General features: G+C 38.3%; 1 protein-coding gene across 1 annotated transcript in view; it reads left to right on the top strand.

Annotated features, from left to right (window-relative positions):
* Positions 1-5,123: 5,123 nt before the first annotated feature.
* atp6ap1a (ATPase H+ transporting accessory protein 1a) overlaps positions 5,124-13,597 on the top strand; it is a 31,328-nt gene continuing 22,854 nt past the window's right edge. The window contains exons 1-4 of the mRNA XM_048178349.1: positions 5,124-5,285; positions 5,726-5,852; positions 6,623-6,697; positions 6,990-7,180. Coding sequence (XP_048034306.1) covers positions 5,167-5,285; positions 5,726-5,852; positions 6,623-6,697; positions 6,990-7,180 — 512 coding nt within the window. The 5' untranslated portion in view covers positions 5,124-5,166. The remainder of the gene's footprint in view (positions 5,286-5,725; positions 5,853-6,622; positions 6,698-6,989; positions 7,181-13,597) is intronic.

Genomic DNA, 13,597 nt, shown 5'->3' with positions numbered 1-13,597 from the left:
TTAAATAGTCAAAGTATACTGTATGTGCTGGTTTTGGCCTCATCAGCGGCTGCAGTCATTTTCTCATCTAATAAATCAAACACCTGCCTTGTTGACAAGTTTTGGGGGAGTGAAGGCAAAATGCACAAGATATAGTAGCTTCAATGACCTTAGATGGTGATATCGCTTTTTTATATCAAAAACAAACTGCTGCAGAAAACGTTAGCTGCCATGAAAAATGTAATTTGGAATTGCATTACTCATCACAAATGTGTGGAGTAAAAAGTACATTTACTTGCTCAAAAATGTAGTAAAGTCTTCATTCAGAAACCAATACAATATACAATATATTAGGGCACAGTAACATCTCATTTTAGATCATACGATTGTAGGGATCCAGGTAGGCCCACTTCATTCAGAAACCAATACAATATCAAAAATGTTCTTTGACCGATGTTCATAGTCTAATGTTAAGTTCTTTTATATCAGCCTAAATGTGTTATTAAAATATGCCTGTGTAAGAGGAACAAAATCTAATAGCTAGATTTTTTTGTTGTTGTTTCCCTTTGTTTTTCTTCATTCAAAAATGTCATTTTCTCTGTTATCTTTATATGTTCGAGGTATTAGGTGTAATGTTAAACGTAAGGCACTTTTTCTTTTTTGCAAGGAGCAGGTAAAAGTAAACTGTTTCTTTCTTCAAGAGACTCATTCAACCGATGTAGATGTGAGATTTTGGAAGTCACAATGGGGTGGAGAGGCTTTATTCTCTCATGGAACTTCCCACTCAGCAGGGGTTGCCTTTTTGTTTAAACGGATGGACAGTAAAATTGTTGCTAGTTCAGGTGATAACGAAGGTCACTGGATTATGGTGGTTCTTGAATCAAATTAATGTAATTACATCTTGATTAATGTTTATGGCTACACTAACAAGGCTGCTAATAAGCTATTTTTTCAGAATATGGCTACAAAAATTGATGATTGGAAGAATACATATTTTACAGACAAAATTATTATTGGAGGGGATTTTAACGCTGTTCCAGATGAATGGCAGGATAGTTACCCCACTCCTTTCACCACTTTTTCTTACAACCACCTTGTTTATAATATCTCTCAGTCTCTTGATCTAATCGATGTTTGGCGTGTAATGAACCCGCATAAAAAGCAATTTACATGGGGATCCTTTTCAGGACGGATTCAGCGTTCCAGATTGGACTTTTGGTTGATAACTAGCAATCTTCTTTCTTCCTCATTTGACTGTAATATTTCTCCTTCAGTTTTAACTGATCACAGTGCCATATCACTCTCTCTTAGAAGCAATGGCAGTTCACCGTCTACCAGAACTCATTGGAAGTTTAATAATAATTTACTTAAATGTGAATCCTTTTGTAATTCTGTTTTGTCAATGATTAATAATGTTAAAACTATGTCTGAATTATCCTCAATTGGCAAATGGGAATGGGTCAAATTTAGTATTAAAAAATTGGCAATTAAAGAAGGGAAACAAAGTGCAAATGCTAGAAAATTTAGGCAAATAACAATTTTATCAAGGCTAAATTATTTTGGTATTAAAGATACCCTTAGTGAGAGTGAGCAAAAAGAACTTCACCTTCTACAATCAGAGTTGGATGATTTTTATATGGAAAGGGCTAAAGGAGCATTTATACGATCTAGAGCTAGGTGGATTGAAGAGGGGGGGAAAAAATTCTTCATATTTCTTTAACTTAGAAAAACATAAACAAGCTCTAAAAACTATTAATAAACTTAACATTAATAATAATATAAGTGAAGAGAAAACCGTGATTGATGATTATATCTATTCCTTCTATAATGAGTTATATAAATCTAAATTTACAGAGAGAGATTGTGATTTCTTCTTTTCCTCCTTAAAAGATACAATTCCTACCATAGACTCTGATTATAGAAATAGGATGGAAGCTGATATTGAGATTTCAGAACTAGACATTGCTATTAAACAGATGTCTAATGGAAAGTCCCCAGGTATTGATGGCATCACAGTAGAACTATAAAAAATTTTTGGCCCGAAATAAGATTTTTAGTTTTCGAAGCATTAAAAGAATGTGTAGATAAAGCTGAATTATCGCCATCAATGAAGCATGGTTTAATTATTCTGGTTCCGAAGTCGAATAAAGATAAATAATTTTTAGACAATTGGAGACCAATAACTCTTTTATGTAATGATTTCAAATACTCTCTCATGTTTTTGCAAATAGACTTAAAAAAGGCATTGGCGAAATGATCAGTGAAACACAATCGGCTTTTATCAAAGGGAGAGGTATTCACAGTCATATTAGATTAGTTCTCGATATGCTCGATTATAACTATTTAATTTCTCAGACAAGCTTACTTTTATTTCTAGATTTTTTCAAGGCGTTTGATACCCTCGAGCACTCTTTTTTATTTAAATCATTAGAAATGTTTGGCTTTGGGCCTATGTTTTGTAGAGTAATTTCCATGTTTTACAATGACATTTTTAGTAATGTTTCCCTTAATGTTGGCTCATCACCCAGAATTCAAATCAAACGAGGAATCCGTCAGGGATGCCCTATTTCACCATTACTTTTTAATATTGCTGTCGAACTAATGTCTTTATTTATAAAACATTTTGAGGACAATATTGGCATAAACATTCTTGGTAGGACCTTTACTATAAGCCAATTTGCAGATGACACACTTTTATTTCTCAAAAATAAAGAGGTGCTTCCATTAGTAATTGATAAAATTTCTGTCTTCTCAAAGGCATCAGGTCTGACCCTAAACTTCAAAAAATGTGAATTAATGGCTATCCATAACTGTGATTTAGAAAATATAGAGGGCATTCCAGTGAAAAATGAGGTTAAGTATTTAGGGGTTATGATTACCAAAATTGTTGCTAATAGAGAACACTCAAATTTTAATTCTAAAATAGAAAGTATGAAAAAATCCTTAAATCATTGGTTATCTCGAGACCTATCTAACCTATACTGGGTAGAATTCTCTTGACTAAAAGTGAGGGAATTTCCAAACTCATTTATTTATCCCATGCCTTGTATACTGCCCCAAAAGTAGTTAAATCAGTGAATTCTATTTTATTTACATTTATATGGAAAAATAAAACACATTATTTATGTAAATTCCATATGGTTAAAGAGTATGAACACGGGGGCTTGAGAGCCATTGATTTTGAATCTCTTCTTGGTACATTTAGAATAAAATGGCTGAAAGAATGTTTAACAAAGTCACACTCGATATGGTACCATATTCCTAACCATATTTTTAAAAATATTGGCGGTCTTGAATTTGTGTTGAGATGTGATCTGGATCTTTGTAAAATTCCTTTGAAGTTGTCAAACTTTCATAAACAAGTGCTGCTTTTTTTGGAAAATGATATTTACCCGTAACTTTTCACCCCATAATTCGACTATTTGGAACAATAGGGCCGTACTTATTAATAGGAAATCTTTATTTAAAAGTGATTGGTATAATTATAATAATAATAATAATAATAATTCCTTAAAAGCGCTTTTCTGGGCACTCAAAGCGCTTTACTTTGAAGGGGGAATCTCCTCAACCACCACCAATGTCAATCCACTGGATTGCGACGGCAGCCATGCGCCAGAACGCCCACCAAACAGCTTATTGGTGGAGAGGAGCAGAGTGATGAAGCCAATCACTGTTGGGGATGATTAGGAGGCCATGATGGACAGAGGCCAATGGGCAAGTTTGGCCAGGATGTCGGGGTTACACCCCTACCTTTTCGAATAATCCTGGGATTTTTAATGACCACAGAGAGTCAGGACCTCGGTTTAACGTCTCATCCGAAGGACGGTGCTTTTTGACAGTATAGTGTCCCCATCACTATATGGGGCATTGGACCCAACAATACAGGGGGCACCCCCTGCTGGCCTCACTAACACCTCTCCAGCAGCAACCTAGTTTTCCCAGGAGGTCTCCCATCCAGGTACTAACCAGGCTCAGCCCTGCTTAGCTTCAATGGGCAACCAGTCTTGGGCTAAGGGTGAATGGCTGTGATAAAAGTGAGGGTATGACAAAGGCATTATTTTTATTCATGATTTATTAGATGATAATGGTCTTTTTTTCTCTCACAATGATTTTATTAATAAATACAAGGTTAGAATTACTATAAAAGGTTATGATAAGGTATGCAGTGTTATACCCACTGGATTGTTAAGAATAATCCAAAGCAGTTTTTCTGATCCTTTTTCTAGACCTGTAGTTTCTCTTCCCTCTTTAAAAATATGTAATGTAGAGCTTATAACAGTAAGTGTAATAAACAAACTTATTTACAAAGAACTTAAACGTATTATCACTGGTGATTATCAGTGTTATTTTCTGGGAGATATTGAAACTTCAATAAGGGATAAAGCTTTTACCTGTTATATTGCATACCCTGTTGCTCCAAAGGTCAAGGAGACTCATTACAAAATGATGTTCAGGATTTACCCAGTTAGTGATTTTATACAAAAACGATTTCATTTTGAGGTGGGTCCTTGTGGTTTTTGTTCTTCTTTTCCTGAAACACTTGATCACCTTTTCTTTTACTGTGATGCTACTTCTAAATTTTGGTTTGATATACTGTACATAGCTGGTTGTCAGTAAAAATGGAGACAATTCCTCCTATAACTCAACAAGATGTTTTTTTTTTTTTTCCGAATATGATTTAAATCCATCGTTCTCTGATGTTGTTAATTTTGTTTTATTGATGGGTAAATATCATATCCATATTTGTAAATGGAAAAAATGTAAGCCCTCCTTTAACATATTTTTATGTGAGTTTGTGAAAATGTTTAAGAGTTTCAAATGCTTCAGAAAACATAATAGAAAATCTGAAACATTGTGTTTATCTTTGTCAAAATATCTATTATTTTAGTCTCTTTTTTTTTCTTTGACATCTACATCGGCTAACTCTTTGTCCTCATCCTTGCTCTGGTTGTTTTTTTGTTTTTGTTTTTTATTTAAACTGTAAATGTTTGTTTCAATGGAAGTGCCTTACATTGTTCCCTGTCTTGTTATGTACATTAAGAAAAAAAAAAAAAAAAAAAAAAAAAACTGAGGAAGAATTGATGACGGCATGGTTTGATCTTTGGTTAACCAATCAGCGGAGGGGAACGTCATGGCTCAGCCCGCTGAAGATGGCTGGTTGTGACGTCACGGCTCATCGTGCTGAAGATGGCCGCTTTGAGGACGGGTTCTGGTAACGCCAGGATGATTTTGCACTTTTTTCTCTGTGTTTTCGCAGCAGCGAAGAGCGATGAGCAAGTCCCTCTGGTCGCATGGGCGAGTGACGGGTAAAGGACTGATATTATATGAGATTAATCATGGAGAATTGATGGCGATAGTTAGCTTTGGCAGTTTGCTAGTGAATGACACGGTCGCTGTCCAGTACTGAAAACCCTTCTGAGCAAACACGTCACATTTAATATGAGCATTTAAATTCTCTAACAAACCCCACATATTTAGTAATCTAATTCCATATTTATAAGCAAACTTAAGCGTGTTTACAGTGGTGTTGAGCGATGATGGCTGTCTCAACCTAGTAACCTGTCAAGACAGCATTTGACCGTCATAGATGTCTAGATAAGCAGTTCACTGTTAACATTTGTTTGAAGCCGATTTTTGCGTTGTTTGTAAAAGTTGTAATCATAACTCTAATTGTATGGGTTTGTGTAATGATCATGATATGTGTTTTTCTAGACCTGTCGTCTTATAATGTTTTGTGTTTGTATAGGTTTGTCTTGTCTCCTGTGAATACTCCATCAGCAGGACACACTGTGTCTGTGGATGAGCTGGAATCATACCTGAACCGAGCGCTGAGCACTACACCTCATAATCTACTGCTCTTCCTGCAGGATAAAGTATATAGGATATACATTTACACATTACACAGATTTATATCTATTCATTTTATAGTTCTAAAAATTCCTTCTGCAAATATATTAATAATCCAGATTTTTGATTGAAAAAGGAGTCCTATAACATATGGTCTTTTAATTTCATGACTGCATACATAATGCACTATGTCAGTGTGTTGCCACGTGTTTATAAAGGACAAAAAAATAAGAACAACAGCCACAAAAAAGATCATAATATCACCCATGATGGATATAGAATTCTGAATGCTTTAACATGAGAAACATTGTTCAGAAGTAATGTTCAATTTTTAATAAAGACAACAATCTGAAGTGATTGGTTCTTGCTATTGTGAAGTGTAAAACTCAAGTGACACATTAACACAGTGCTGCTACATTAGCACTATCAACCACTTCGGTAAAGTTGGTTTTATATTCGCACATTCGGCCATCCGTATTCAACAGCCTTGTTAATCACACTACATTGGACATTCAGTGGACATTCACAAGTAAATATGCCATTAAAACAATATTTGCCTATTTTGATCGACTGTGAAAAATGTTGTAAGTTGACAATCGTTGGTTGTCAATATCATGTCGCTGCTTAAAATTCGCAAACATTAATTTATTGCACATTTATTGGAAAGTCTGAATTTATCAGAAGTCCGAATGTGCGAATATAAAACCAACTTTACCAAAGTCTATCAACCACTGGCATAAGGCTAGTTCAGACAGTGCCGATCTTATCATTTGAATTCCCTCCTTTTTTCATTCAGTTAAGCGTTGATGACTTCACAATGTACGGAGGAGTCTTTGGGAACAAACAGGATAGTGTCTTCCAAAATCTTGAGGTATGTTGATGTGTTTTCCATCTGTAACTGGTTTTGATATTTATTATTACTGCTTATGATTTTGACTTTAGTTAACTTACAGGAGGTTGTTTTTTGTGCTATCAACTGAGATTAGTGTCAGGCAATATAATTCTTCAAAAATGTGTTATGAAACTAAATACTTATGTTTTGTGAAGCCAAGATATATTCATTAGAATACACCAGTGCTTGCCAAGGTGTATTATTTCAGATAAAAACACCATGAAAAGTGCTTGTTAGCACAAATACTAACAAGCATCTCTCGTGTAAACAGGCGGCTTTGCTGTCCTCCTCCTCCTTATGGTTGCCATCTGTATCATCGTCCGCCACTGCTTTGGTTTCTACACTGCTACAGAATCAGATTGATGCGGCTCCTCTCTACATGAACCCAGACACTCTTGCTCAACTCCGCCTCAATACATCTGTTGCTGCATTGCTGGTGTTCCGCCTCCCTTACAGTGGCGGGTAAACCAATATATTTGACACTGATTCGAGTTCAGAATCTGACTGCAATTTTTAAACAGTATGTGAAACAATTCATTATGCAATGGGATACATTTCAAACAGTACTGTTACACTGACACATGACCTCTTTAATGCAAGTAGTAAGTGCCTTCCAGTTATCATCTCCAAAAAATTATTTTACATATTTAGTGTGTAAAAACTTTTGCCAGTGCAGGGTAATTTCACTACAGTGTTTCATGCTGTGGGAATGTTGAAATGCCTGACGAAATGTGAACAGTATGATGATATAAACAGATTTCTCATGTATTGCCACCCTGTGCAACTTATATTAATGATGGAAATGAGCACAGTTAGAGTAGCATACCATGTGGAAAATATGTGGGATGTGATGCTTTTGTAAGGCAGTAGGATAACTAGATTTGCACAGTTTGTAAAAAAAAAAAAAAGATGATTTATTACATCACTGACTTGAAGTTACACTTGAAATGGTAACTTCATAGTAAATGCATTAAATAATAATACTTAATAGTAACATTAATTGTAGCCAGCATGTATATAGAAATTTACCTAAAAGAAAGAGAATGACAGGTAGAGAAAGTCTTTAGAAAAGCTGTATAATAAAAACAATGAGAGAGGCTGAGTTCAGGAAAACATGAGCTAAATATACAATGTTACAACAACACATGTTGAGACATTCAAAGTGACCAACAACTATGTTTAAGTTGTGATAATAGGCAAACTTTGGATAAGGAAAAGTGGGTCGTAACAGAAAATCAACCGCCTTAGTTAAACCATTTGTGCCCAATTTTTTCTTAATGGTTTCATGCAAATAGTCCTGTTAACTAGTGTCCTATGTGAACATGTTCTACATTTATTTTCCCCAGGTTTCTGTTTTTTTTTTTTCTTAAAAAACTTATTTGAATGTGCGGCAACTATAGTTGCCGGTGGGCTAAAATGGAGTTTTCAACCCTTATACATGTCTGATCACATAACAAATCAAGAGCAAGTTTGTGGCTAATATTGCTCAAGGTCCATTTACCACACTATTAGAGATGAAGTACTGGTATTAATATTAAGTGGTATGGAATCTTATGCACACAAGTCATCAGCATATTCCACTATGTTCAGTGGCACATCCCATTTTCAGTGGCATGTGTCAGTGGATTATGGCATGCGGCACTGAAAATTGTTTTAAAGTTATGGATGGCACTGTTAGTGCAGTATTTAAAGTGAATCTTGATAAGTTTTTTAAAATAGGCTGTGTGATCAGCAACATATAATAGCACTGGTATTACTCTACATTCATTTAAAATCAGATGTGCCACAAACTGACTACATTAATTGAAAATTATTAATAATTTATAAATATAATTTAATTTTCCAGAATTATACTTTATTATTTTTTATAATTTTTACTTATTTATTTTTGCCTATATTTGATAGTGAGAGTGCTCTAGTCTTACTTAATTGACCTCAGCTACTAAGCACATAAAACAAAATCGCAACCGTACATCAGTATAGCTGCCGAATCCTTAGCTCATGTGTCAGTCACCATTGGAGGCGCTACGACATACTCTGGCCCTGTACCAAATGGCACCCTAAGCACTCACGGTCTTCCTACAAGTCCGCACTTTTGTGACGTAATGCTGCTATGACTGTCGGGTCAGTTTTCTGCTGCTGAGCTTGCACCAGTGCATGCTCGGCAAAAGTGTGAATTCGAGGGCGCGTATTGACTGCAAAGGGGGTGCTCGCGAGGACACCCTACGGTCTCATGGACTTAACGGACACGTGTACATGGCAGCCATTGTAAGTCCACAAGACCAAAAGTGCTATGAAGTGTGCCATTTGGGACAGGGCCTGAGTCATGTTCTGCACTTTTCAGTGGCACGTGCCACTAATGACTCATTTCCACCGAGCGGTATGGTACAGTACCCTACAGTACAATACTAAACCGTACCGTACCACTTTTTTTGGAACCCTTCTGTTGGGGTGTCTAGCAGTGCCAGTACCTAAAGGGTGGAGCTAGACTCACTGCAGAACGTTGACAGAGAATTGTCACTTGTGCATGCTACAAGGGGAATGACAACACAAGAGGCGCCATTTTCCATTTTTTAAATATATAGATGAAACACAATACCATTGCAACACAATGTTGGGCGCATAGCAAACAAACAACCACATGCCGAGAAGTAAGAACAAGATCTGCTGTATGTCCTCTGTACTGTTCTCTTCATATGTTTTGCTTTCCAAGCTTGAAATATAAATAAACAGCAAGCCAAACTTTGTTCAAGAGCCAGGATATGAGCGCATTGCTCCTTTAATATTCCAATTTGTGGTTTACACAGGCAAACTCAACGGCCATTGAACCGAGTAAAACTGTAAATTAAATAAAAGAAATAAGGAAAAATTATTACAATCAAAATTAAAAATTATGCTTATTAACAGTGCAATGAGTGAAATGTATATAGATACATCGCTAACTCAGGTTAGAAGCATTATCAATACACCAAATTAGCACTGATCGCCAAAAACATAAACATCTTTGATTATCTCACGTTAAACTCTTGCAACATATCAAACAGATGGATGATTAAAATAAACTTACAGCCATCGCTTTCGACAGGGTTTAGAAGGATGATGGAATCAGATGCAACAAAAACATGTTAACAGTTTGCTGCACCATAAGCTCGCTATTTCCTGTTACTCAATGTGCGGTGCTCGTGGAAACACATCAAAATAAAAGTCCTCACATAGGAACTTGCATAATAGCGACAGATAAAATGAAACTTATAAAGAATATTAAGCAATTATGAAAATATAATGTTTATACATGCAGATGTCCATCACAAATTATGCACAGCCTCTAACAGAGGCAGAACACTCCCCGCCTGGCATTATTACTGCCATTATAACAGTCTGTTTTTAGTCTTACTTAATCTTTTTTAGCTAGCAGTAAGATCAAATCAGAAATTGGTCGTAGGAATGTTTTCATGTTACCACTTGAGGTTGTCTTAACCTCTACCTTGCAGACCTTTCCGTCACTGCTTGGGAAGACGGATGTGATTAAGCCCAAAGGCCAGTCGTTCCTTGAGGACTGAGCTTGCTTCAACAGCACAACGTCTCCAACATGCAGGTTTCGGTGAGTCTCATGCCATTTGCGTCGGGGTTGGAGTGTACTGATGTATTCTTTTCACCATCGGCTCCAGAACTCGTTGGCCAATGCCTGTACTCACCTCCACTGACATCTCAGGAGGTCTTTTTCAGCATAATTCTCACTCTGGGCAGGTACTCCTGGCTTTTGGGTTAAAAGCATTGCTGGAGTGAGTATGCATGGAGAATATGGATCTGACGAGACAGGAACCAGAGGTCTAGCATTTATGATTGCTGACACCTCTGCCATCAAAGTGCAAAGTACCTTGTGAGTCAAGTGAGCATGTTTCTTCTACAACAGCATACTGTCTAGAATCCTGCGGGTTACACCGATCATGTGTTCCCAGGCGTGTGGAGGATTGAATTCCCACGTACAGCCATTCTCATGGAGGTATTTCAGAAGACTAGTCTGGTTTCTTTTGTTGGCTGCATGCCCAGTTTTGGCTAGCTCCGACAAAGTTGGTTCCTCGGTCCGATCTGAGCTGCTTTGCTGGTCCCCTAAGCAAAAAACCTTCGCAGAGCATTGATGCAGCTGGCAGTGTTCATAGATTCAATGACTTCTATGTGTACTGCTCTTATACTCATACACGTGAAGAGTATAGCCCACCTTTTGTTTTCAGCCACACCGCCTCTGGTGCGCCGAGTGACAACTGTCCATGGACCAAAAACATCTAACCCCACGTATGTAAATGGAGGAGATGTACTGAGGCGCTCAGGTGGAAGATCTGCCATCTTTTGAACTTCCAACTTTCCTCTGAGTCTGCGGCACGTCACACAATCCTGAAGGAATGGAGTTTATCAGTCTTTTCCCACCTACAATCCACAAATCAGCCAGTCGGATTGCTCCTTCTGTGAATTGTCTGCCTTGATGGTGCACCTTGGATTGGTAGTAACCCACCAACAGCTTGGCAACATGACTTTGCTTTGGGAGGATGATGGGATTTTTCACCTCTGACTCAACAGAAGAGTGTTTCAGATGTCCTCCAACTCTCAAGAGACCGTCATCGATGTAGGGGTCGAGATTCCACAGCGTGCTTGAATGGGAAACTTGTTGATCCTTCTGCAGAGCAGCATACTCATCTGGATATAGGTCTCTTTGGACATGTAGAAGTATAAGTCTCTTTGCTGCTGTCTGTTCTTCGGGTGTATGTGCTTCGCTGCACTGATGCCATCCTCTGCACGTATGGGATGTGCTTATTGAACTTGACATGTGAGAATGTGCTTGATGAATCAGAAAAGAAACAGCTCTTACCAAAGATTCCCAAGTAGAAAAGTGCTGAAAACGTTCTGAGAAGAGGCTTCTTTCTACTCGAGTAGTGAAGCTGGCTACACAAGGTCTGACTTCTGCATCCGTCTCAGGATTTATCAGTTCGAAGAACTCACACTGTTGGGGCGGTTTGTAGAGCTGGGTCCTGTGAACCATATGGTGTCATTAAGCTGTGATGTACTCACAGATCTTGTCGCCAGGTCAGCTGGATTCTGGACTGTAGGCACTATAACTCCACTGTTCTGGAGAAGTCGATTGACGTATCCGCTGAACACGATTGTGCACATAAACAAAAAAACGTCTGGACTGATTGTAGATATATCCCAGGACCACTTTGCTGTCACAGTAGAATTTCACTGCATTTGGCTTATGGTCTAGCTCGTCAAGAATGTGTTCAGCCATCTCTACAGCCAGCACTGCTCCACACAGCTCCAGGCGAGGGATAGAAGGTTCCGGACACGGTGAGAGCTTTGCCTTGCCCAACACACATCCCACTTTGACCTCGCCTTCATCAGTCTGAGCTCGGAGGTAAGCCACTGCCCCTATGGCCCAGTTTGATGCGTCTGAAAAGACACACAACTCAGTGTATGAAGTGTTAGAGAGTGAATGGTATACATATGTGTGTGTGATGTGAAGGTCACTTAGCTTTTGAAGTGAGGTTTTCCATTCTTCCCACTTGCTTCTCTTCTCTTCTCTTCAAGAAGGACCTCGTCCCAGTCATGTACTTCTCTGGTCAGCTCACGTACCAGTGCTCTTCCCTGGATTGTCACTGGTGCCACAAAGCCCAAAGGGTCGAAGAAGCTATTCACAACAGAGAGCACTCCACGATGAGTGTAGGGCTGGTCATTAGCTGCAAACTTTGAAAGTGAAAGTATCAGTTTTTATGTCCCAGTATAAACCTAGGCTTCTTTGAGTGGGCCAACTCTCATTTCCAAAATTCAGATCTTGAAGGCCAGAAGCGAGGTCTTCTGGTGGGAACGCTTTCATCATCTCTAAACTGTTTGAGGCTATTTTGTGGAAGCTTGAGGTTCGACTTGGAAAGTGATTCTTGGGTGCGTTTGAGCAGGTCAATTGCTTCGACTTCTGTGGGAAAGGACATCAGTCCGTCATCCACGTAGAAATGTCTGTTGACAAAGTGCAAAGTATCAGTACCATACTCTTGCTCACCTTGCTGTGCAGCTAACCGCAGACCATATATCGCTACTGCTGGCGAAGGGCTGTTCCCGAAAACATGTACCCTCATACGGTACTCTACCACTTCCTTGTTCAAGTTGTTGTTGCTGTACCAGAGAAATCGCAAATAGTTTCTGTGGTCTTCTTTCACCAGGAAACCATAGAACATCTGTTGGATGTCTGCCATAATAGCAACAAGATCTTTCCTGAACCGTAGCAGCACACCTAACAGGGAGTTGTTCAGGTCAGGGCCTGAGAGCAGCACATTGTTCAGAGAAATACCTTGGTGTTGTGCGCTGGAATCAAACACCATTTGTATCTGTCCCGGTTTTTGCGGATGATACACTCCGAAGATGGGTAAGTACCAACATTCTTCATCCTCGTGGATCAGAGCATGTGAGCGGAGTGGAGCGGTGAGAATCTCCGCTCATCGCTCACGGAACTGTTCGCCCCTCCGCTCCCCCGCTCAAAGCTACATCAGGCCGCTCCGCTCATTATCGCTCAGCGCTCAACGCAGTTTGCTTCGCGCTCCACTCAAATCGCCCCCCGCTCGCTCCAAAAAATAAAAAAAATCTATATATGACTTTTAGCTTAGACCACAGACATACCTCCTAAAGAACTAATGAGCAACAACAACATTTTTCAAATAGAAATGTTTTATTTCAAATTACAAATGACAAATTAGTCACAAAAATTCCTGTAAAATTAAACGAATAAATGGGCCTAATAATATAAATAAAAATTATATAAACAAAAATATACATAAACGTTTTAAAAGTAAATTAACTATTAGGCCAACATTCTTATAACTGAACTTTTGCGCAGCG

The sequence above is a fragment of the Megalobrama amblycephala genome, linkage group LG24, assembly GCF_018812025.1.
Source record: "Megalobrama amblycephala isolate DHTTF-2021 linkage group LG24, ASM1881202v1, whole genome shotgun sequence".
Classification (NCBI taxonomy): Eukaryota; Metazoa; Chordata; class Actinopteri; order Cypriniformes; family Xenocyprididae; genus Megalobrama; species Megalobrama amblycephala.
Note: the sequence above shows the minus strand (reverse complement) of the source record. Positions and strands in the feature narration are given on the sequence as shown.